Source organism: Hemitrygon akajei, chromosome 21 (assembly GCF_048418815.1).
Source record: "Hemitrygon akajei chromosome 21, sHemAka1.3, whole genome shotgun sequence".
In the NCBI taxonomy this organism is placed as follows: Eukaryota; Metazoa; Chordata; class Chondrichthyes; order Myliobatiformes; family Dasyatidae; genus Hemitrygon; species Hemitrygon akajei.
Genome location: NC_133144.1, coordinates 46,676,194 through 46,702,744, shown reverse-complemented (window position 1 = coordinate 46,702,744; position 26,551 = coordinate 46,676,194). Strand labels below are relative to the sequence as shown.

The 26,551-nt window shown below is 43.3% G+C and overlaps 2 protein-coding genes across 2 annotated transcripts in view; one reads left to right on the top strand and one right to left on the bottom strand.

Annotated features, from left to right (window-relative positions):
* Positions 1–507: 507 nt before the first annotated feature.
* On the top strand, positions 508–9,272 carry pcbd1 (pterin-4 alpha-carbinolamine dehydratase/dimerization cofactor of hepatocyte nuclear factor 1 alpha). Its single transcript, XM_073025352.1, has 4 exons — positions 508–671; positions 5,713–5,844; positions 5,941–6,021; positions 8,946–9,272. Exons 1-4 carry the CDS (start codon positions 669–671, stop codon positions 9,039–9,041), a joined length of 312 nt encoding a protein of 103 aa, XP_072881453.1. The 5' UTR covers positions 508–668; the 3' UTR covers positions 9,042–9,272.
* Positions 9,273–10,825: 1,553 nt separating this feature from the next.
* sgpl1 (sphingosine-1-phosphate lyase 1) overlaps positions 10,826–26,551 on the bottom strand; it is a 96,066-nt gene continuing 80,340 nt past the window's right edge. Inside the window, exons 12-14 of the mRNA XM_073025351.1 lie at positions 18,792–18,938; positions 17,035–17,155; positions 10,826–13,829 (exon numbers count right to left, since the gene is read on the bottom strand). Coding sequence (XP_072881452.1) covers positions 13,686–13,829; positions 17,035–17,155; positions 18,792–18,938 — 412 coding nt within the window. The 3' untranslated portion in view covers positions 10,826–13,685. The remainder of the gene's footprint in view (positions 13,830–17,034; positions 17,156–18,791; positions 18,939–26,551) is intronic.

Genomic DNA, 26,551 nt, shown 5'->3' with positions numbered 1-26,551 from the left:
TATGCATTGAGTTGCTGCGGCAATTGGCTGATCAGATATTTGCACTAACAACCAGGTGTGAAGGTTTACCAAATAAATTAGCCACTGAGTGTAAAACCATTTTATATGAAAACACACCAATAATATTTGCATTGTGCACAGAGGTGTGTACAGACACTTCCAGCACAAATAAGTGAGAAGTACTTGGCAGGGGGAAAAATAACAAGTATTAAATACTTGCATGCAATTGAAAGGAACATAACATCGTGGACATGATGATGCAGTTGTTGGATAACGACCTGCCCTTTTCTCCAGCACTGCAAGGACCCAACTTTAGGTGTCCTTAAATACTGCTTAAAAGCAAAATATATTTCGCAAACAACTAGAATGCGACCATTTTAATCACAGTTGTAGAGTGTGTTAATACTGTATGTGCAATTCTTCTTTCTATGGATCATGTATATAAATCTTTAAAGGAGGTGTTTATTCCCTCCTCCCTGCCCCTCCCTCCCTCTCTCTCCCTCCCTCCTCTGACTGCGTTGCCTCACTTGTTCTGTATTAGTACTGGCCTTCCCAGCCGCCAGCCTCCTGAGTTAGTGACCCGTGCGCTTGACAGCTGGGGAGTTCCGAACCTGCGCTCGCTTCGCAGTCCCCCGGCCGGCACAGACTGACCCACGCCGCGCTTGCAAATGGTAAGCAACTCACACACTTCCCCGGTTTGCAGCGGAAGCATTAACAGCTTTCAGATCATAAAACGTGGAACAGGCTTCAAAGCTGCAGAGAGAGAGACAGAATATTACGTCGACTGGAAAGCGAAATCTGAACAGAGAGCGTGCCAAATTATTCAAAGTAATATACAATCTACAATCTCTGCATGAAATTACATTAGCGTCAGATAACGCGTTTTGTTGAATTGAGGTAAATTTTAAATCAGCCGATTGTGGAAATCAATCCTAGTTGACGTCAGCTCTCTCCTTCATTAATTTCAGTGTGGTGAGTTTCAAAGCTGGGAAATACAGTTTGACATAAATTGAATGTTTGTGCTGGAAGTGTGTGCGCAGATCAAAGGTTTTATCTTGCTTACAATTCTGCATGGTGCTGGGCAATGTCTCCATGCAATGCATGTAAAATGTCCTTACACTGTTAGCTTTCTTCCTGGGTTTGTCAATTCTGCGATGATATCGCAGCGGTTGCTATGAAACTTGTTCGCTACGAGCATAATCGGGTTTGTTTTTTTTTGTGTGGGGGTGGGCGAGAGGATGAGGAGATGGCAGTGTTCGCGGAGACGCACTGAAGGAAGTATTTACTCTGAGTCAATTTTTAAATAGGCGCAAATATTTACTTTCTTTGCACACACGCAATTTTGTGGAGCAGGGGTTGCAAGCAACTGATTGGGTTAAACACACACACAATTCTGAAGATGCCGGAAGTTAAGAGAAACACACAAAATGCTGGAGGAACACAGCAGGTCAAGCAGCATCTATGGAAAGGAATAGAGAGTGGACGTTCCACACAGAGGTAGGGGTTCCATAGATGCTACCTGACCTGCTGAATTCCTCCAGCATTTTGTGTGTGTTACTCTTAACTTACAGCATCTTCAGAATTTCTAGTGTTACTAATTGGATTAAATGCTTTTGTTATTGCCGCTAGGGGCAAATAATCATTTGGGCAGATGCAAAGAAAAATGAACTGCACACAGAGAAAACGCTGGAAAGATTTAGCAGGTCGGGCAGCATCTGTGGAATGAGAAATGAGTCAAAGTTTCAGATTCCAGGCTCTAAAGCACCTCAGGAAGGCAGAAACTCTCATGCTGCAATGAAAGAACAGGGCTATGCCTCTCACTGGGAATGCTGCCTGACCCATTGCATTTTCCCACATTTTACTCCAGTTTCCAGCAAAAATGCCATTTTGCTTTTGTGGGTAACCGTACCCAGGTTTTCCCCAGCTGCGAGCAACAGACTGAGGGAGAAAGTGTTTCTGTAACTTACAGACGCAAGAGAACAGCTACCATCTTGAATTTCTGACCTCTTTCCCCCTTTCTTCTCTGTCCTGAAGGAGGGTTTTGGTCTGAAAAGTTGTTTTATTCATTTCCATAGATGCTCCCTGACCTGCACAATTCCTCCAGCTTTTTGTGTGTGTTTTGAATTTCCAGCATCCGTGGAATTTCTCATGTTTAAGCCTTCCTAAATTTCCTCTTTTAAGAACCTGGCCATTTTATCTATTGTGCTGATACAACATACAACACACTTTAAATTCAATCGCCTATCTAAAAGCCTCCTAAGCACCACTATCTGCCACCAGCACTACTACCATTTGGCAGCCCGTTCCGGGTACCTACTGCTCTCTAAAGTTTCCACAAAAAAAACTGCCCTGGAAAAAATGATTCTGTCTAGTCTGTATATGCTTCTTGTAATTTTATAAACTTCTGTCAGGCTTCCCTTCAGTATCTGTCACTCCAAAGAGGGAAAAAAAATCCAAGTTTGTCCAACCTTTCCTTACACTTCATATCTTCTAATCCAGGAAGCATCCTGGTATACCTCTTATGGTCATTTTCCAAAGCCTCCACGTTCTTCCAGAAATGCATGCAAGTGCAGCCTCACCAGGGTGTTACGTAGCTGTAACATAACTTCCTGACTTAAACTCAATGCCTTGACCAATGGAGACAAGTATATCGTAAGGCAGGAACCGGGTATTGATAGCAGATGATCAGCCATGATCTCAGAATGGCGGTGCAGGCTCGAAGGGCCTATTGCCCTATTGATCTGCAGGTTCCCAGCTCTGGTTGCATACCTGCTCTTTGTTCCTAGACCCCAGTTCCATCCACACTCTGACTCAATATGGCCTGCAGGAGCAACACCTTGTATTCTGCCTGGGAAGCCTCCAACCTGATGGCACTGAACATAGATTTCTCTAACTTCTAGTATTTTCTCCCCCTTCCCCTTTTTTTTCTTTTTCAGTTTTCTATTCTGGCTCCCATCTTGCCTTTCCCTCATTGCCCATCACCTCTTTCTTCCATTGCCCCCCTCCTCTCCAATCAGCTTCCTTCTTCTTCAGCCCTGTGTCTCTTCCACTTATCACCTTCCAGCTTCCTACCTCATCCACCTTTCCCTTCACCGATCACCTGCCAGCTTGTTCTCCTTCCCCTCCCACTGCCTTCTGATTCAAGCTTCTTCCTCCTTTATTTCTAGGCCTGATGAAGGGGATCGGCCTGAAACATCAGCAGTTTATTCTCCTCAGCAGTTGCTGCCTGATTTGCTGAGTTTCTCCAGTGTTTTGTGTATGCTACTCTAACTCAAATTCCCACTCTGATGCTCCTGTGCTGCTAACATGAAGTTGCAAGTGGGTTCATAATGAATCACATTTGGAAACTTGCTATGAGCAGTTAGAGATTTTGTAAAATTCCTCTCAGAAATCATTGATATTGCTTTATTTTTAAAAAATCACTTTTAATTAGCTACAATTTGATATTGCTACTCTGGCACCACTCTGCGATCTCTTGTGAACCACTTTAAAGGATTTTAGCCTCCAGCATCCGACAAGAATCATTCCTTTGTGGTCACCCCTTTTAGTAAGATGAATAGAGCAGTTTCAAATGTAGATCTTTCAAAGTCCAGGCCATGAAAATTGTAGTTAGCACTGTGTAACAAACATCCAGCAGATGCAGTATGATAATAACCAGATATTGGGTATGTTAGCTGAGAAACAAATAAGCCCTCACTCTAAGAATTGGGAATTATTAGTGGTGTCTTGGCCATATTCATTTCTAGTCATGTGACCACCGTAATGTATCAGAAGAAAGTGGCAGTGTCTGATCCCCCTGTATAAAATATAATATTGCAACATGTAACAATATAAACTCAGGCTGCCCCCACATCCATTTTAGAGTCTCGATTGTGTAACAACTTTCACTGGCTACTGAAGCCAGCACATTCAGTCACTGAAGGTCTGCTTCATTAAGAAATTAATCAGATTTTTCCTCGTCTCTGTAACAATTAAACGTAGACCCCACCACATGAATAGCTGGGAAGGGATCTGTATAGTCCCTTTCACACACTTGGGACGGCCCAGAAACTCCTTCCAGCCAGTGAAAACAACAGGCTTGGTCGCTACTGCGAGTCGGCAGGTGGGAACGGCAAGATCCGAACTGAACGAGTTTTGATGTTGTCTGGACAGTAAATATGGGTCAGGACACCAGGCTGACCCTAGGGTTTAACGTGTGTAAGCAATGGCTTTACTCGCAATTAGACCTCCCAGCACACATTTATATTTTGTCTGAAAGCCATGCCACACCAGACCCCAACTCAGACACGCTCTCAACTGACACTAGTCACATTTCATCTTTTATTGCTGCAGTTTCACATATTTACACGACTGCTTGGCTTATTATATTAGTACCAGTAACATTATACCAGCGTACAAAAATATGCACCTCACACTTGATGTCAACCTGTTCAGGCCATGCCACTCAGGGACTTGTGCTAATATTATTTTGAGACTGTATGTGCTGGATTGTAATTATATATAAAGTTTTGTACATTGGCCCTAGAGGAACAGTGTTTCACTTAGCCGTATACTGGTGTATGGTGGGATGACAATAAACTTTTTTTAAATTTTTTAAAATATTTTATTTACAATTTTCAGTTTTACAAAGACAAAACATATTGAAGACGTGCAAAACAATGTAAAGGAGATGCAGCTCCAGGTGGAGCACAGACAAAACAAATCAAAAACAAAAAGGCTGCCAGACAATTTACAAGATTACGTAAATATACTTTCCAAAAAAAAAGTTGACACAATAGTGGTATCACGGAAGCAATGTAAAATAAAATGAATAGAGGAATCCGGTTAGGCACCACACCCACTCATGAGATTAGACAGGTCAAGGTCACTATGTGTGTGAGGTAATATGACACTGAGCCAAGAAAGGTCCCCATATTCTCTCAGATATATTCTGTGTATTGGGTTTGTGCAGACGCAGTCTTTCCATTTGTACAACATCTCCTTGAGCCAGTGTGCAAAGGTAGGTGGAGTAGTAGACTTCCAGGTCAGAAGAATAAGTTTCTTAGCCACCGCCATTCCTAAATGCAGAGCAATCTGCATGTTGTGCGGCCACTCAAGTATCACTGCAGAATCACTATCCAAAGATGGCGAGGTTGAGATTGGGCTGAATGTCTCTTGCAACATTCACACAATTAAGCACTAAGTTCAACCTTCCAAATACACATTTTTTCCGCTATCTCCAAGTTAGACACTGCGTTAAGGAAAAGCGCCCACACTTCGAGCCTATTTCCACCACCCATCCCTTTCTTGAAAACCTCTTGCTCCCTCCAGACTCCAAACAGTTAATATCAAAATGTGTGAATTATTTTACTCCTTTGGTTTCTACAGATTTTATTAGGGAAGCCTGGACTGGGGACTTGAACTCAGAGATATCAACGGGACTTTGGGAGGAGACAATGTCCCGGGTTCACTGTTGTTCTATTGATTCACGCTACAGGTTAATCCAGTACAAGGTGATGCTTAGATTGCATTATTCAAAAACAAAACTGAACCGCATCTTCCCATCTGTGTCTCCTGATTGCGACAGGTGCCGCTCTGCTGAGAGCTCACTAGCCCATCCTTTCTGGTTTTGCCCTACATTATACAACTCTTGGACTGCAGTTTTTGAGTGGGATGACAATAAACTTGAGCTGATTTGACAGGATGATCTGATGGCTGCTTTTTGTTTTCTAGGCGGGAAAGGCGCACAGACTGAATCCCGAGCAACGAGAGCAGCTGCTGCCCAATCTCAGGGCTGTGGGTTGGACTGAAGTTGAGGGCAGAGATGCAATTTATAAGGAGTTTGTCTTTAAAAACTTTAACCAGGTGACAGTTTTAACAGTGGCTGAATATAATGCAGAATGTGAACATAGCAGGTTTGTAACAAGCTCCAGTTAAATGTTTATTTTTTTTTTAATGAAGGCTTTTGGTTTCATGACAAGAGTGGCACTGCAAGCAGAGAAAATGGATCATCACCCGGAATGGTTCAACGTCTATAACAAGGTAGAGATTTCCTGAAAACCTTTCATGTTTTTAGAAGTCACGACTAAACACTTTACCATTGCTGAAACAAAGGGTTAGTGCTGTTTGCTGGAGGGTGGTGAATCCGTGGAATTCGTTGCCACAGCAGCTGCAGAGGCCAAGTCTTTGGGTATATTTAAGGCAGAAGTTGATAAATTCTTGATTAGTCAGGGCATGAAAGGATACGGGGAGAAGGCAGGGAATTGAGGCTGAGAGAAAATAGATCAGCCATGATGAAATGGTGGAGCAGACTCAATGGGCCACATGAACTAATTCTGCACCTATTCTTACGGTCTTATGAATCGCAAGGGCTTGCAGGCCCTCATAAAAACCAATGTGACAATGACCAGGATTCATTTGAAAAGGCCTGAAGCACTAAACAGATCAGGTGTGGAGGGAAACTTCCACTTTGATGACTTTTTATTTGTGAGAAATGAAAAAACATTCTTTTTCCCCCAGAAAAGGAATGGAAGAGGAGAGCGGAGGGGAAGAAATCTGAGTAAAGAACAGAGAGACCAGATGAGATGATGTTGAGAGAGGGTGGTAAAAGAAGCTGGAAATATGAATGAATGCAGAAGACAAAAAAAGTATGCTGGAACTGAGATTTTGAAATGAGAATTGTGGAAATACTTGTGAGATAGCATATTCATAGAGAGAAAAAGAGTTAATGTTACTTGATGACCTTGCATCATAACTGATGTTACGTACCCCGTAACTGGGTGTCTAACCAGCAGAGAAAGAAGAATTCATTGGCTTTTGGTGGTACTATACTAAAGGTGTTTATTAATAAAAATAAGCAAAACCGTATCAATAATGCAAATATACATATAAAACCAGTTAGCAGTAATAAACCTAAAAGTGTAGGAATAATAATAATCAATAATAAACAAGCTCTATCGATGTCTAGGGGTAAATAAATTGTCATAGAAAAGTATAAAGTTCAGTTCATGAGTGCTGATGTAGTTATAGTTGTTGTAATCATTGGGGAGAGAGAGAGCGAGAGAGATGTAACAGCTACAGTCAGGCAAACCTTCCTTTGCTTTCTTAATCCGTCGTATTGGTGTGGTCATTCAGTTATGACCTCTCTGTCCTTCTGCTAGACCGTTCTTCTGTGGTGGACTCGTCACTCTGGCATGAGTGGACACACACACACACAAGTCCTCACCGGCCCTGCTTTAACACTGATAGCCTTACTGACCGACCTCCTGGTTCGGTCTTCGAAGCCCCCACCTTTCTTGTGGGTTCCAACACTCAATCAGTGTCCACTGGCGTGTCTGGAGGGTGTCTCTCCAGACCTGTCCTTTATCCCTACTCACGGGGACTCAGCTATCCATCACTCCTGAATGACTGTGTCCCTCAAATAAGGCCACTCCTTCAGTCCACTGAGGAATGTTTATGAGCAAACTATTGTCCTTGCAGCGAAACAGTAAATAATTCAAAAAGGAGTCACAATACGGTTAATCAGCAATTTTCCCCTCTCTTTTATCTGTCGCCAATGTTCTTGCTTGTTTTTCCATCTCTCTTTCTCATGGTCAGCATAGCAACAGTAATAGTTCGTGTTTCTCAGGAGGGGATGGTTAACTCTGTACCCCATTGTCCATCAGGTCTATTCATCACTCGTAACACTGATATTAACAGGAAAAGCTGATTATCTGGAAATTGTTGCATTTGCTGGCTAGACCAGAGGGCTGCATTATGCCAAGATGAGTTTACGTTTGGCTTCAAAGAAACAGTGTGGAGGCAGTCAGATGATAAATTAAAAAGCATCCCATTCCCAACTGGGTCCTTGGCTTCTTACATTGTTTCAACACAAGCTGAAGAACTAGGCTATGCAATCTTTTGCTTTTCGATTATCATTGTAATGATGGCTGTGTGTGTGTTTGTGTTCGGGATGGAGGAGTGGTGGTAGAATCAGTATTGACCCAGGACACCTCTGGTGCTTCACTGGAGAGCAAACAATGCTTCACTTTCACACGTCATGCAAAACATGGCAGCCCTGACAGTGAGACACTCCCCACAGTCCTGCACTGGTGGCAAAAGAGATTTTGTCTAGATTGGGATCCAAGCCCAGAACCTTCTGACTCCAGACAAGTGAGCAATCCACTGCTCCACAGCCACCTCTGAACATCCGCTCTCTGTTTGGGTTTCCTCTCGTGTCTCAAAGCTGAGTAGGTTTATGGGTTAACTGGCTGCTGTGAATTGCCTCTGGAATGTAGGTGAATTGGTAATAGTTGATGAGAATATGGAGGGAAAAAAAAGCCGATGGAGGAGTGGTGTAAATGGTTGCTTGGTGGTCAGTATGAACTTGACGGGCCAAAGGACCCATTTCCATCGCCATGACTAGTTCTCTATTGTTACAGCAATAAATCATTTTCATGGGAGTGGAGATAATTGGCCAGCTGGTGGCGCAGTGACATCAGTGCCGGACTCCTGAACGGAGGTTCCCGGGTTGGAATCCAGTCGGGCCGTTCCCGAGTACGTTTTCCATCCATGCCGGGTTGAGTGTTGAGCTCGCAACTCGACCTCGTAAAATAAAGAAAAATACTGCGAAATGTCTGTGTGAGGAGTGGCACGTCACACAGTCTCTCGTTCTGTGCTTTGTAAGGCGTGAAAATGCCCGACGCTGGCCTCTCGGGCCTGAGTCAACGTTCCCTCCCTCCCTCCGAGACATAATACCACTTTTATGCCAGTATTTGTGTCAGGAGCAACCAAGTCACATCAGATACAACCAATCCAGTATGCCAGCAGGCATGTGACAATTCATGCTCAGTCCAATTTTCCTCAGCACCGAGTTACACAATTTAAAAGGAATGTAGCCCAGGTTTTCATTTCACACCTGCCATGTGGAACGCTGTCGGGAAACCAAAGGAGGACAACCATATCACTAGAACCCTGTTTCTTTGCAGGTCCACATAACTCTAAGCACACACGAGTGTGGCGGGCTCTCTGAGCGAGACATTAAACTAGCTACCTTCATGGAAGAAGCCACGGTTGGTCATTGACATCCAAGGACAGCACCGGTTGGCAGAATGAAAACGACCAATGGTTGAGGTGGGACCTAGCTCGATACAGTCATCAGCATTTGTTAAAAGTGGTTTTTTGTTTTGAAAATCGTCACCCATTAAGAGTCAAGCTGTGTACAAATATGACTGAATAGAACATCACTTGTAGCAGTACTAGTATACTACGTGAGGAAATGTGCCTTTTATCAATAAAATTAACTGTTTCATTCATGCAAGTTAATATACTTGGAGTGCAAACATAAATTTCAAAGAAGACTTGATACAACAATTCAGATTACAGTGTTTCACGTGTTGAATGAGATTATAAAATCCCCTTGAGATGTGCAGCATTTCGTTATTCCCTGTGCCAGGAAAATGGGCAGCCACTGGTCTCAGCTCAGGTCAATTGATCTTTAATGGCAAAGGTTTAAGATGATGTACTGATTAACTTAATCCTACAACAGGGAAACAGGCAATTTTGCCCTCAGATGATTCATAAGAACAAAACAGTATGGATACAGGCCCTTTGGCCTAACCAGTGCATCCCTTTTTTCATCAGCCTTAGTATTTAAACTAAATTTTAGTTAGATCATTAGGATCTCAGAGCAAAATGTTGATTATCTATTCCTCTCCATATTTGCTCCCTGACCTGCTGAGTTCCTCCAGCATTTTATGCATGTTTCACTGCCTAGATCACTGCCTTACTAATCATATCAGGCTTATTTGGAATATTTTTCTTTTTGGTAAATTGGCTGAATGGGGACGTCGGGTTACAAAGTTCAATGGCATTTGAGCTCAGGGCTCTGGAGTGATAGCCCACATTATTTCCCCAACCTTGGTTCTATAGCAAAGCGTTGATTAAGTGCCACTGTTACAGCAGGTTAACATCTGCAAGAAACCTGGACTGTGGTAACAAATAACCTAAGAGCCTTAAACGTTGAGGGATTGTACTCCACACACTGATTGACTGTGATTTTTGATGGCAGATTGAACAGCACAGCAGTTAGTTAGCGAGACTGTTACAGCTTGGAGCTTTCCTGTGTTCAATACCAGCATCGTTCTGTAAGTCCGCCACATGAAATGCATGGGTTTTTCCTGGTGCTTCATACCAGCTAGGTTAATTGGTCATTGTAAATTGTCCCGTGGTTAGGTTAGGGTTAATTCGGGTTGCTGGGGCAATGTGGCTTGAAAGACCGGGAAGGGCTTACTGTGCGCTGTATAGAATTACTTTTCCAGGAGCATGATCCCAAACAACTTCAAAACCCATTAGCATCCTCTTTCCCAAGCATATCCAACTCTGTAATCTCCAGTATTTCAGCTCACAAACAACTAATTGTTGGTTGAAATCCCAGTGAGGGAAAATGAAGCATACATCAAGTTCACAATGGGATGAGCTTACAAACGTCAGTGCTGATCTGACTACAACACTGGCCCATGAAATAATGCAGGGTAACATGTACAACACGCTGGAGGACCTCAGCAGGTCGGGCAGTATCCGTGGAAATGAGCAGTCAATGTTTCGGGCCGAGACCCTTCGTCAGGACTGCAGTTCTCCGAATTCAACACAAGAAATAATATGGATACTGGAAAACTAGCAGGAAGTGATGGAAATACAAGTCAGGCAGTATCTTGAGAGAGAAACAGGCCAATCTGATGTTGAACAGCTTTTGAGGAGGGGGTGAAAAAAAAGGGTGGGGAGGGTCAGGCAAGAGAAAAGGGCAATGAGGAAGAGACCAAACACAAGGGAAATGAAGGTAAATGCTGGAAAGGACAACCACACTTAATTTCAACAAATTAAGTTTATTACCAAATATCAATTACAAACTTGTTAATACATATTACACCAAATTAATTTGGATGATTTTCTGAAAGGAATACAGAGGTGTAGGGTTTGCACAGCTGCATACAAACCATCTGCTGGAATGGCCCCCTCTGGTTACTACACACATCACAATACGCACAAGTTCAATGTCTTCCATCTTGCACCAAACTGACACAAAACAGACAATCCTCAGTAACCTTCAGGTAAGAATTCCCCCAGCAGAGTGACGTTTTGAGCAGAGACCAGTGCCACACACAAATAAAGAGACTACGCACCATGCAACCCTGATCTACTGTCAAGTGGAGAGAAATGTGGGACAAGTTTATAGGGTAACAGGAGAGGAGGAAGCTTCTTCGCGTCACGTTACTGTGCAAAACTGGCCAGTCCATCTCCCTGCTATTGAAACGTGACTGAGTAAAGCTGAGGGAACACCAAAAAATTTTTAAATCATTTTATGAAACCTTATAGTAATTTCCAATTGCATGGTGCAGGGGTGCAGTTCAAGGGGAACCCAACATCTAGTCAGAGTTCGGACCCATTGGCCACACTGCCTCAGGTTTGTACCAGGAAAACTAGAAGTCAGTGGAATAGGTTTACAGACTCTTGCAGGCTAAAATGTGAGGGTGTTAGATATGGCTTAAATGTGGAGAAAGGTGAAAACACCACTTTATGGCTCTCCTATTTGAAAGGTCAGGAAACACGACAGAAATATTCTCTTAGAAACATGACAAGCTTCTAAAGATGGAAGGAGATGCAACCATTCATGCTAGCAGAGTGCCACCTGTTTAAACCTGTTTGGAGCCACAGACTGGTGGGGGGGGAAAAGTAGTGCACTTTCTATTGGCTGCTGTGGGTCTGTGCTACCACTGGGGTTTTACACACCCATCTTCATCATCTGCTTGGACTCGGTGAAGCTCACTACGTGGGGAAATAACCAAGTAGTGCACAGTGTATGTGCTTTGCCCAGTGGGCACTAATATACAATCTGACATTGCCAGCATGTCACAGTTCAAATTAACTAGTCGCAGGGGTGGGGGGGCGGGGGGGGGGGGGGGCTGGTGTTTCGTGGAGCTTCAGTCTCATTCAAGTTTCCATTTTCAAGTCTGCCATAGCAGGGGTCTAACAGCACAACCAGCAACATGGAAGGACGGGGGGGGGGGGGGGGGGGTGGAATTATGTGGCACGAATTTTACTGGCAGCTGACTTTGGGAAGTGTGTCCCAGAACATTTTGTTAACGATTACTGCCGCAGAGCAGAATTTGCAGTTGCGTGTACCAGGAGAAAAAGGATTAATGTTCAATAATTAGTAAAAATTGAGCCCACTTTTAAAGATAGCATTAAAGTACCGTTAAAATCTTGCCACTATTATTCACAAGTGCTCCCTGATAAAGCGTGCACTGGTGTGCAGTTTGGCGACACGAGAGTCGCACTCTGAGCAAATGCTACAGTAAGTGCAGATTTTCAAGACGTCACCTAAGGTTACATGTGATCTCAGGCTCCGCCTCAGTGACGAAGCAACAGAAGTATCCAAAAACACGGACACAAATGTAATTGAGTGAAAACACAGACTCTTACACGCTGAAATATTTCAAACCACTAATTTCAACAATGGGGAACATTGGAAGGAAGATATTCCTACAGTCTCAAAGGAGCGAGTCAGGTGTCATTTCTTGAAATTGAAAAAAAAAATCACATCCCTTTGTAATATCTGATCAATTTGAGCAATCAGACAACAAAAATTGCACAGCAATCATTTTTTTTTTTAATGCGATTTTTAAGGCAGCAGAGAAACCCGTCTCCAATCTGTCAGTGACTACAACAGCGGTTCTATTTTGAGTTCAAAACAGTCTGCTGGTTGAGGCAAAAGGCAACGTTGTTTGTGCAATTTTTGGAAACAATGGAACTGTATTCGAGGTAGTGCAGCCCTCTACATGAAATGGGGCAAAACTACGCAATCAGTGAGAGTGAGCTGAAATCATATTTCATGGTAAACCAGAGCCTCCAGGCTGCTCATACATTTGGTTAGGATTATGAACCGTGAAATCTTTAGTTAACCCCTGACATTCCCACCCGCTCCTGTCTGCATCAATCACAAGATCATGATTCCCTCAAAAGATCACATTTTGCTGGAACATCAAACACAATTCCAATGTGAAAAAGACCAGAGTCTGCCCCTCCAGGGCACTGAACAGACGTTTGGTTATAATGTCTCTTACTCATCTGGGTAACAACCTGTCTCGAGATTAGCAATTAACATCCATCATTCCCTCCTCCAACTCTGGTAACTGACAAATCTCCGGGCACTAACCCGTTTGCGCAGGTTTACACTGAGAGTTACCGGTAACGACGAAACACGAGATTTGCTCCTTTGAGAAAAATTCCGCAAAGACGTTTCACGCAAATGGAAAGAAAGTTTAGAAAGGCATCAAGGTGAATTGCCACTTGCCTCCAAATCCTCAGCAAATCGGTCACCAATGGTCAAACCATTGGAACGTCCTCCTCAAAAATCTGTGAATTCCCTTTCTGTTTACAAAAAAAAATAAATTTCATATTTGGATATTGTGCTGCTCATGGGCCAAATTAATTATTTCAGGTACAAGATACCACAAAGGTATTAAAATAAAGGCTTTTGGGCTTCAGAAGTGGCAAATAGGACACAAGAAAGAATCAACCCCACCTTATCCAATTGCATATTCCCAGATTTCTATTTGCCTGCAAAAAGCAAGGAAGAGAATTTGGTTCTGGACACCTCAGACATCTTCTAAAACTTTCTCTTGCCAGTCAATCCTTGATTTCTTTATTAAAAAGCTGCTTGGTGCCGTTCAGTGCTGCATTGAATCTCCATTCATGTGGCTCTTCTCGTTGTTGGGAAGCTCGGTGCTGTAGAGGCAGTCCAGGAATCCGTGTGATATTTCCGTTACCAGAGAGCGGTCAGGAATCGACTGCGCCATCCCATAGATGGCGCCCTGTGGAGGGAGGAAAGGAAGTTGAGTTCAGGTGATGACAGGTTGCCCTACAACAAACTGAGATAGTTCTACAGCAAAAGTCTCGACTAATGGACTCCATCCTCCAAGAAGGCCACAACCTTGTCATGCCTCAATGATCCAGAGAGCTGTGCTGGCTGGTGTCAGGGCTTTGTGCTTTGGCTTTTGGTAGGGTCACATATGCCAAACAGCTCAAAGGATAGAGACGAGACTACAAGTGGTCCACCAGTCCTTCAGGTTTGGGGGTTTAGCTCAGGGCTAACAATCCTGACTGCTAAAACAAAATTGTTACCAAAACAGCAGTGATCGATCCCACTACGTCTGAGTGTGATGGCATTCCTGAATCTCCATTTGCGACTTGTATGACTAACAGTAATGAAGCTACTGACGTGATAAAGTAAACCCTGAACACTGCCGAAGATGGAGGACCTTTATCACTATCCGAAATGCCACGGGCATAATGGGCAGTAGGTAATGAACTCCTCAATCAGAGGCAAAAAGGAACTAGGGAGACACCGTACAGGATTCCCGAAAGGTTAACTTGCAGGTTGAGTCGGTCGTAAGGAAAGCAAATTCATTTTGAGAGGACTAGAATGTAAAAACAAGAATGAAACCACATTTGAAGTATTGTGAATAGTTTTTGAGCCCGTTGTCTAAGAGAGTGTGTGTTGGAGAGAGTCAGAGGAGGTTCGTGAGAATGATCCCGGGAAATGAAAGGATTATCTTATGAGGAGCTCGGGGCCTATTCTCACTGGAGTTTAGAAGAATTGGGGGGGAGCTCATTGAAACCTATCGGATATTGAAAGACCTAGATAGAGTAGATGTGGAGAGGATATTTCCTATAGTGAGGGAGTCTAGAACCAGAGGGACCAGCCTCAGAATAGAAGGATATCCCTTTAAAACGGAAATGAGGAAGAATTTCTTTTGCCAGAGGGTGGTGAGTCTGTGGAACTCATTTCCACAGATGGTCATGGAGTCTAATTCATTTGTTATATTTAAAGTGGAACTTGAGTCAAAAGTTATGGGGAGAAGGCAGGAGAATGGGGCTGAGAAGGATAATAAATTAGCCATGACGGAATGGTGGAACAGACTTGATGGGCCAAATGGCCTGTTTCTGCTCCAATGCCTTATATATTCTTACTGTATGTAAAACAGAAGTATTTTTATTGTCAAACAATCTAGAATGCTTCAACAAAATCCTGTACAATGAACGTCAACGGTGTGCACAAGGAGAGCTTTTGGGTCTTTGAGATCAGTGGTACCTGTAACCCTGAAACTCAAACATTCCCCAGCAAAACCCAAGCAGTCATCCACTGGTAAACTGACCCCACTTCATCAACCACCTCCAGGTTTGGGTTCTCCCACTCTAAGTACACAGGTGCACTAACATTGACTGCTGTTCAGGGTCCATTCCTAGAAGCAGTAGTTATCAAAAGTTTTCAAAGTAAAAATTTGTGCAGCGCTTTCATGTTCTCAATTATTCAAAAGACACACAGATGCTGTTAAGATCTAAAAGTGATTGAAACACTTGATCCAACTTAATTAAGCCTTTCTCCTGGCATCTTCATTTCTCAATTTGCTGGTTGCTATTGTAATTAACCTGGCATGGGTTAAAGTTAGTAAGATTGGAAAGGTCGAGTACAGGCCGAATCGAGGCGGCGGGGCCCAGGCCTGAGAGCGTATCGAAGTGACAAGGCCCGGATCTAAGAGCTAGGACCGAGCTGAAGATTGGCCGATTTAAGTGCCAGGCCAGATTGAAAAGGTCACGATATTGGGGCGAGAGATGGGGCCAGTGATCAGCTCATTGCTTGGCGAAGTTTACTCATCTCCCTGCTGAACTGAGGCTGTGGCCTGCAACTAATGGGCCCCTGGACCTACCGTGACTGGCTTCATGGCTGTGGACTCACTTTCAAGAACTTTAGTTCTGAATGTGATTTGCTTATTTTTTAATCGTTTGCACGATTTGGGTTTTTTTTTAAAAACACACATTGGGTGTTTGACAGTTCTATTGGGTTCCTTTGTTTGGTGGCTGTAAGGAGGTAAATCTCACAGTTGTATATAGTGTACATACTTTGATAATAAATGTACTGTACTTTTAATTTTCCCCAGTTCAGGAAGGGGGTTCAGTACTGTAGCAATTAGCGTAGCATTTACAGTGCGAACTTTAAGATCAAGGTTCAATTCCCACTGCTGTCTGTGAGGAGACTGTCCATTCTCTGCGTGACTGTGTGGATTTCCTCCCAATTGCAAGGACGTACAGGTAAGGGTTAGTAAGTTGCGAGCACACTATGTTGGCATCGGAAGCATGGCGACACTTACATACTGCCCCAGCACATCTCAGTCTGTAATGATCAATGATGCATTTCACTCTTATGTTTCAAGGTATTGTTGATGTGACCAATAAAGCTAATCTATAATCTCAGTGTATGGAATCCCCAGAAAAACAGTGCCGGCATACCATTAATGACCCTCTGCTACACTGAAGTCTACTCAGGAGTAACCCATTTACGCACTTACCAGCACAATCTCAGAGCATAATCAATCTAGGATAGACACCAAGCATTTGATCAAGAGGTAGGTTTATAAAAGACCATCCTAGAGGGAGAGAAGGGGAAAATTTTGGGCAAGGAAGGGAGCCGTTGGGAAGGAATTCCACAATTCAGCATTTTGGAGCTAAGGAAACCAAGAGCGGAGCAATATAAGCCAAGGATGCACAAGGAAGGCGTTAAAGACATTCGCAAAGCAGGAGGGGTGAACCCAAAAGAGGGGGTTTTGCAAACTGACGCTTAACTGGGTGTCAAGACAATGGAAACAGAGTTTGACAATGTTCAAAGTGCACTTCCATGACCTGATGTGTTTCCCACATTGCTTTCATTCTCATAGAACTAACTTGACTTGGAGTTCCCTGGTCAACGTTCCCAGTTAAGTCTACATTCTTGGTATGGACAAAAGGCCCAGCAGTTCAAATATCACACAACTTTAGACATCTATAATATTGCCCATATGACTATAATTAACTCGAACATCCTTTGTCTTTTGCTTCTTTCCATCAAACTTTCCAAGCAAACCAAACTTTCCAAACAAAGTTTTGCCCACTTTGTTCGGGGTGCAGATAAAAGTGAGAGGTGTTGATGAAACGCAGAATACAGCAGGACATCCTTGCACGCAACACCCTGCTCCAACTCACCCGGCCGGTCGTCTTCTCGGAGGGGTTTTTCATTATTTCAGCCACACCCTGACGAACATCCTCCACAAACCGATCTGCCACACCACTCCTGGTGTGCAGAAGCGTCACGCATATGTGAATGCTGGAATGAAGCAGGTAACAAACGTTAACACAGCTAGGATGCACAGTCAACGTTCCATAGGGCTTCCTGAGGACGCTAGGCAAACATGCTTGTGGAAATACTCCTAGTCTGGAGTGAACAAAAGACATGGTACACTGTTCAAACTGGAGAACTTGGGAAAATTTGAATCTCTTTTGGACCTTGTACAATATTTAAATGTGTTAAAATTCTGTATCATTGTCAGAAAATGGTTGATTTTCATAGGATACAGCAGCGTAATAGGCACAGTAGTGTGATGGCGCAGCATGGTAGCATAATTATTAGCGTAACATTATTAAGCACCAGTGATCGGGGTTCAATTCCCCCCACTGCCTGTCAGTTTGTATATTCTCCCTATGAATGGGAGCTCCAGTTTCCTCTCACACTCCAAAGACATACAATTGGGGCTGGTGAGTTGTAGACGTGCCGCATCGGTACCAAAAACATGGCAACACTATCAGGGTGCCTCAGCATGACACTCACCAATTTGATTTGATGCAAACGGCATGTTTCACTACATTTTGATGTAGATGTGTCAAATAAATTTAATCTTTAATCAAAATTTCATAAACATCAAAACAATAATGACCCATTTTTATCATTTCTGGTCAAGGGTTAAACATTAACAAGGAGGAACTGCCCCACTGATACTAAGAACTGTGTCATAGGACCTTTGACATCCCATTGAATTGATAATTGATAAATGAGTTGTCAAACAAAGTACAATCAACTCTGACATTGCACTAGGTACTGTATTGTCAGCCTGGGTTTCTTAAAGATCAAAATTTGCCTAATTTCAAATTTTTAAAATGTACAACATTATTTCAGTTTTAGGCAACAGTCAAAGGATGGTGGGTAATTGGAACTCTCTTCTGCAAGAAGAATTCATATTCTGCTGTTCCACTTAAAGCCAATATCAATACATTTTCATTCACCAAATACATTAAGAGATAATTGAGAGGCCGAAAAATATGGACTGTCCTGGGGTTAGAGGTGTGCGATTGTGAGCGTGCAAATGGGGGCTTGTTTTGTTGTCGTTATTTTGTTGCTTCTTGTGTTCTGTGTTGTTTTGCCAAGCGTTGCGGGCATGCTATGTTGGTGCCTAAATGTGTGGCGACAGTTGCTGCCCACTCCCAGCACACATTGGGTGTGTTGGTTGTTAACACAAATACCACATCACTGTATGTTTCAATGCACACATGACGAAGTTGAATACATTTGAAAATGTAGATGATTTTATGCCACGAGCTCTTCAATTAATACAACTGGTTCAAGGAGCTGAAAGGTAATTTCCAGTTTCCAAGTTATTTAAACCTTATCGAAGGATTGAAGGAATGCACTGCATGGATACACAGCAAACGATAAATGCAAATTATACGCTGATACCCTCTGTCCGCCCACAATTTTTAAAACATTTGATCGAAATAGCTCTGAATTTCATTCCAATTAAGTGTAACAAGTAATGGTGAACAATTTATACAAAATGTACTAGGTGGCTTTAGGCAGCAGCACTCTTCGGCAATCTGCTGACACACCCTCCAATACAGTCTCAGTAATGGAGAAGCTACAGCGAGAGCCTCACAAGCAAGGCTGAATGCGCACAGACAGAGTCACGTACCTGGAAGGGAACTGCAAGGTGTTGAGATTCCACCCTTTCGACGTCATTGCGTTCGATAATCGGAATATATCAAAAACATCTGAGCCAATAGCCACAACAGATACTTCAGGCTTTCCAAAGATGAAGATTTCCTTTATTTTCTTTAACCTTCAAAAAGAAAAGAATAATTTAGCACAGAGCGGGCAACAGAGAAATAAGAGCACAACACTTAATCCCTTGAACCACTGTGTCACAGTGCCAGAGACCCAGGTATAAACCTGATCCCTAGTGCTCTCCAAATGGAGTTTGCAATTTGTTCCTTGGTCCATGTAAACTGTGCCCAGTATGTAGGTGAGTGGCAGAATCTGGGAGGAGTTGAATTTGCAGAAAATGGGGGGGGGGGGGGAATCGATTCATGCAAATGGGTTGTTGACAGTCAGCAGCAGCTCTCTGGGCTGACGGGCCTGTTTGCAAGCTGTATCTCTATAACATATATGTCAAACTCAAGGCCCGCGGGCCAAATCCGGCCCGCGGTGGAATTATCTTTGGCCCGCGAGATAATATCTAATTACTATTAAAGCTGGCCCCAGTAATCGAAGCGCCTATGGCGTATGATATGGCTAATGCTGAGTTTATTCAGGTACCAGGTTTTCAGGGTTTTTAGTGTTTATTCGGCAGTCTTGCTCGGCAGTCTTCTTCATAAGAAACGGAATTTGTAAAGTGAAACACTTTGTAGTTATAGCAGAGACTGAGACACATGAGAGCAGGCTGAAAAAACGGAGGCAACGAAAGCTGCGTTCGCACGCGTCCGACTGATCCGGCCCGCATGAAGCTGCATTTTGCTCAATCCGGCCCGTGACCTAAAATGAGTTTGACACCCCTGTCTACAACATCACAAGGCAGGTCACTGAACCAAGCTGAAGTTACAGGGAACAAGGTGGTCAAAGGTATACACAGTCCTTTCCAAAAGCTTGCTAAGTTAAAAGATTGTGAGCTCCCTCTGCGTTGTTCTTCACACTACTGCAAAATCTATCTTGGGTCCGTAGCATTTGAGATTTCTAGATTTGAAGGCCAAGTCTGTCTGTTTAACAAACCTTCTCAGTTTGCATCAATGACTGGAATTCAACACTAGATGGAGCCAGAGAACAGGCAAAGATACCACTATAAACACCAGCGATTCTACAGATGCTGAAAATTGTAAAAAAAAGTACACACAAAAGGAACTTAGCAAGTCGGACAGCATCTATGGAGGGGAATAAACAAGTCAACAATTCAGACTGAGGCCCTTGTCTGATGAAGGGCCTCGGCCCAAAATGTCGACTGCCTATTCCCCTTCATAGTTGGCTCCGGGCTGACAAACTACAATTTATCAGCAAAGCCACAGGTTTTATCTGGAGACTTTTCAGTGCCAAAAAATCTACAGAATGTGCATAAAACAGAGCCCAATATGGAGTCAGTGTCCGATCTTCCCCATGGGTGAATGTCAATAGCCTCACTACAATATTCCAAAGTAAAGGACTGTCATATCTTTTCTGAACAAAGGAGGCCAGTTAATTTATCAAATCTATGCTGACTCCGTGCATTCTTATCAGTACACTCCCTTTCTCTTCCACCTGGCACAACAGCTATCCTGATTCTCCAGCCCAAAAGGTTGAATGTTTATTCCCCTCCATTGATAATGTCGGACCCGCTAAGTTCCCCCGGAATTGTGTGTGTGTTGCTCTCAATCTCGAGTCTCTTATGCTTAGGATTTGTTGTTCCACAACAAAGTCACTTTTGAAGCACAGGCTACCCGGAAGAAGATTAGATCCTCTCTTCGATGGGAGTTCTTCCCCTCTGTCATTTCTGCTGCTCTTCAACTCTTCGACCATGTGTTCTCACTTGGCACCTGCCATCTTGTACTCCTCCCACCTTCTTATTCTAGCTCCTGCCCCTTTCCCTTCCAGTCCTGATGAAGGGCCTCGGCCCGAAATGTCGACTACTTATTCCCCTTCATTGATGCTGCCTGCCTGTCCCGCTAAGTTCCTTCTGCACTCTGGATTTCTGCAGAACCTCGTCTTTACGAGTCTTCTGCCAGCCACTTACACCGGGGAAAATTTGCAACAGGCAGTTAGACCATCCAGCACGTCTTCAAGATATGGACGGAACCCAAAGTGCCCAGGGAGAAAAAGAGTCACCAAGAGAACATACAAACTCCATACAGAGAGTACTCGAGGTCAGGATCGAACCCATGGGCGGAGACGTACAACAGCAGGACTAAATGCTGCACGCAGCTGTACCCAATCTTTGAAGAAATACTGATCCCAAGATGAATAACCCAGACACTCTTAAGGCGTAAATACTGCTGACTGAGCCATAGTTACCCCATGGATTTCACATCCACAACAAGCTGCTAAATATGCTGACACATTTTTTAAAAAACAATAAGGAAATATGTGGGGAAAAGGAAGGAATGGCAATTTTTTAAAATTTGGTTTAGTATAGATCTGGTACCAATGTATTGAAGGGAGGAGGGGAGCGTCATCCTTCTGAGGTGTAACCCCTGAGGTGACATGATCAGTGCTGAAATAAGAAGTAATTCAACTCCAAACGCCTGCTGCAATGAGGAATGTATTTTCCTCACAGTACAACTCTGCCCTAGAAAAAGCTGGCTAGAAGCTGGAGAATGCTAGTGTACAGGGAGAAATGAGTTTCTGAAAAGTGTACAAGGTTCATTTACTGATGCAACAAGCAATCCAAAAAACATTGTTGGCCCTTTTACACAAGTAAGCTGAATGTGGGAAGGAAGTAACTCATGCTGCAGGGTTTTGGAAATACCCCACCTGGCCAGCTGCACACCCAAGCAGGGCAAGGTCTGCCTGGCTTGGAAGCAGAACAGACTCACACATCTGGTTACTGGAACAAGGAAATTATCCTGCGGAGGGCAAACCAAGTAGCAGTAACCTGCATAGAGAGTTTAGAAGAATGAATTGAAATATAAACATGAAGAGATTGCCAGGGAGATGCCGAGAGGCCATTTCCTGCAGCTGGAAAGTGCAGAGCTAAAGCAGAGTCAGAGGAATAAGATGTCAGCCATTTTTGGATTTAGACAAGGACAGGTTGCTTTCAGAGTTACTAATATCCACCTTTGATGACTAAATGGTCTTTTCAGAGTGGATGTGGAACGGAAGTTTCTGATAGTGGGAGTGTCTAGGACTAGAGGGCACAGCCCCAGACGAGGGACATCACTTTAGAACAGAGATGAGGATGAATTTCTTTAGCCAGAGGGTGGTGAATCCATGGAATTCATTGCCACAGGCGGCTGTGGAGGCCATGTGATTGGCCATACTGTACTTAAAGCAGAAGTTGGTGGGTTCTTGATTCATAAGGGTGTCAATAGTTACAGGGTGAAGGTAGGAGAATGAAGCTGAGAAGGAAAACAAATCGGCCATGATTGAATGGCAGAGCAAACTTAATGGGCCACATGGATTAACTGTACTCCCATGTCCTACGTGGCGGTAAGAATTTGGAGGCTAGTAATCCCAACTCCTCAAAGCATGTATACCACTTATAAGCCTCAAGTCAGGAGCGTGATGGGATACTCTGGATGAGGGGAGCTTCAACACTCAAGAAGCTCGACACCACGCAAGACATAACCAGCCTGTTTGACAGGCACCCGATCCACAAGCAGCCACTTACTTTACCACTGACACGCAGTAGCAGCAGAGCGTACCATCGATATACACTGCAGCAACTCCTTAATCACCTTCCAAACTCACAATCTCCCCCAAATGGAAGGTCAAGGGCAACAAAAGCATGAAAAGTCACATTCCAAGGCACTAACATCTCAAGGACAATTAAATGTTTTCTCAGCTTGTGAAGCACAAGTCCCCTGAATAAAAAAAACTGTGCAATTTGTTTTTTTATATAATTACTTACAGCATTTAATGTCAATGGTTCAAGTTAAAATGCCACATTTCAAGCTATTATCTCATTCCCTTTATGATCATTGCCAAAGGCACAGCCAGTTAACTAAAGTAAAGGGGGAAGGCCTGTACACCATCACTGCCAGTTCCAGGATAAGCAACTTGATTTACAGTAAACTGATCCAGCTGAGAATGCATTAGGCCTCTCTCCCTTTCTGCATCATCTCACAGAGCACAAGGAAACCCCTTCTCTGGATTTACAGGCCTTTAGACTGTCATCTTTACCAATCCATCTCACTTGAGCCCTATGATTAGACTACATGCACTCTGTGCAATTCCCTTCTAGCCACTTAACTCAAAGATGTCTATTTAGAAGAAATACAGAACTTTGGAACAGAGAAATTGTAGATTAACCATGCCACAAGCTCAAGCAGGTGCTAGCTGCATTCCTGATACTAAGTGACTGGGAGGAGGGGGTTATCTGCAGCTTCTCATTCAGTGCCCACTTATTAGGTACACCTGCTCGTTAATGTAAGTATCTAATCAGTCAATCACATGGTAGTAACTCATGCAGACATTGTCAAAAAAAATTAGTTGTTGTTCAGATCAAACATCAGAATGGGTAAGTAATGTGATCCAAGTGACTTTGACTGTGGAATGATTGTTGGTGCCAGATCCTGAGCCGGATCTGGGGCGTACCTTCCAAATATCCGAACCTGACTTGCACTACCTTACTTACCTTTTCTATTTTCTAATTATGATTTATAATTTAAATTTTTATTACATTTACTTCGATTTGTACCTCAGGGAGCGCGAAGCGCAGAAACAAATATCACTGTGATGATTGTACACTCTAGTATCAATTGTTTGGTGACAATAAAGTATAGTAAGTAATGGGGTGCTTTGAGTTTCTCAGAAACTGCCTCCAGAGTTTACAGAGGATGGTGTGAAAAACAAATAAGTGAGCAGCAGTTCTGTGGGTGAAGGAGCCTTATTAATGAGAGAGGTCAGAGGAGAATGGTTTAAGCTGACAGTAACTCAGATACAACAGTGGTGTGCATAAGAGCAGCACTGAACACACAACACGTCGAACCTTGAAGTGGATGGGCTCCAGCAGCAGAAGACCACACCGGGTTCCACTCCTGCATCTAAAAAAGTGGCCACTGAGTGTATATTGCCAGAGCAGGCAGGTGGACTGCAACTATCCCAAACAACGCCCTTGGTTGATTGTAACTCAGAGGTAGCACTGTTACTTCAGAATCAGGAATCTGTAGGTTCAAACCTCACTCCAGATATTCAGCGCAACAATGGACTTGCAATGCAGAGTAGGACAGAGTGCCATTTGTAAGAAGCACTGCCTTTCAGGTAAGAATCAGTATTCAGCCACTGGGGTAGATGTATTTTTTTTTAATATAAATTCAAATAGCACCTGTTTTCCCTACACATTATGGCCACTATTCAGACAGAACTGGATCACAGGGTGAATCACATGAACCACCTTATTGTTTATGGGAGCTTGCCAAAACAAATCGGACAACTCATTTCCTACAGACCTAATTCTGCTCCTGTGTCTCATGATCTTATTAAAACAGTGAACGCAATTCAAGGAATACTTCTCGGGGTATAAAAATGTTTGGTATCAAATGCAAGGTCATGAACGGCAGAGAGATCCTAGTCTCCCTTTCATTGGCCCAGCCAAGCCTCTTCCTAAGGGGAAGTAGGATCTGAACTACTGAATGAAGAGGAATGAAAATGCAAATGACCTACAAGGGAGTTCTCAAAAACAAAAACTATTTGATCAACACCTGCTACCAAGAAACTCTTAAGCAAATCAACGAGTTGATCCTTTGCAACATTCTCCCTGGTTTTAATCAGCACCCAAAACCAATCATGTTGTCACCTGTATACAGTATGTGTGAGAATTCACTTACTCTGCTCAAGTTTTAACAAACCTGTACGTGCTTCGGATTAGAGGGAGGGCTTCCAACCAGTCCACTGTCAAATTTACTGAAGTTAATACACTCAGACAAAAAGAGTTCTGACTGTCACAAGTGATGGAACAATTCCTCCCAAGCCCTCTTTCGCATTCTAGTGTCAAATGGTCTTCGATTTTTCTTGCTTACACATTAGTCAGACATCATTCTTCCTCACTTCCTCATTAAAAATGCAGGAGGAGCAGAGAGAAGTAATACAAATTTAATGCACTAATGCAAGAATTCAGTCTCCATGCTGGACATTGTTTGGGTGCTGCTTTTCTGACAAGGAATTAAAACATCAGCAAACCTCTGCATGACTCATAAGAAACCCACAGTGTGAAACAGAGTTTGGCACCCGACTCTCACATGCCTGACAGCTAATCTCAGCACTCCTAAATCACAAAGGCACCAACACACGCATTCACGGAGCAACTTGATCAAATATCTCAAATCACCAAACCAGCTTCCCCACCATGGACTCTGTCTACATTTTTCATTTGCCTTGGTTTTTTTAAAAAAAAAATCGACATAATCAAGGCAATACACACTCAAAATGCAGTTCAAGCAGCATCAATAAAGGGGAATAAAGTCAACATTTTGTGTTAAGGCCCTACATCAGGATTGGAAAGACAGGAGGGAAAAGCCAGAATAATGTAGAGGAGCAGAAGCTGATAGGTGACACCAGGTGAGGGGGTAGATGGGTGGGTGGAGGGGTAGAGATGAAGTGAGAAGCTGGGAGGTGATAGGTGGAAAAGATAAGGGCTGAATAGTAGGAATCTCATAGGACAGGACAGTGGACCATGGGAGAAAGGGAAGGAGGAGGAAGGGCCACCAAAGGGAGATGATGGGGAGATGAGAAGGTGACCAAAATGGGGAATTGAAAAAGAGAGCAGGTGGAAGGGGGCAGAAATTACCAGAATTTAGAGAAATCAATGTTCACACCATCAGGTTGGAGGCTATCCAGATGGAGTATGAGCTGGTGCTCTTCCAAACTGAGAGTGACCTCATCATGACAAAACAGAAGGCCATGGACTGACATATCGGAATGGGAAGTCCAATTGAAGTAGATAGCCACCAGGAAATCCTGCCTTTAAGTGGTGTCGCCTCATCTGAGAGGACTGTTTGGGGCCTTAACTATGAGGGAGGAGGTGTAGTGGAATGTGTAACCCTTGTCCCAGTTGCAGGGAGGGACAAAAGTCATATAGAGAGCGGTCTTGTATGCTAAGATTGACTCTTGACCTCACAATCTATCCCATCATGGCCACACACCTTACTGGCTACTTGCACCGTCTCTTTAACGAGAACACTCCTATCCTGCACTATTTTTGTTTTTCTATTAGACCATTAGACATAGGAGCAGAATTAAGACATTTGGCCCATCGAGTGTGAACCACCATTCGATCATGTTGGTTTATGTTCCCTTTAAACCCTACCCTTCTGCCTTCTCCCCAGAACATTTGACGCCCTTACCAGCACCTATCCGCCACTGCTTTAAATGTACCCAGTGACTAGGCCTCCATAGCCAACAGTGGCAATGAATTTCACCAGTAGGTGGTTGGACTTCCTTGTCGGAGATTACCACTGCCCTCTCCTTGTGTGGCACAAACGTAACTTAACATTCATCGCATATGCCTGAGTGTCTGGATCTTTATTGCATGTCTAGTTCAGAGTAGACTGCTCTTCAAACTGGGCCAAAACAAGCCACGATTATCATTCTAATGATTCCGTCTGGCACCCTTCCAAAGACAGCACATTGTAGATATGCTAAGAAGTAATTCAATAGTCAGCAAATAGTGAAGGATACAACAATACTTTTGAGATATGGGTGACCGTTCTAATCAGTTTGTCTGTTAAACTGTAGTTTGTTCAATAGGGATGAGCAATGAGAAAAACAAGTGCT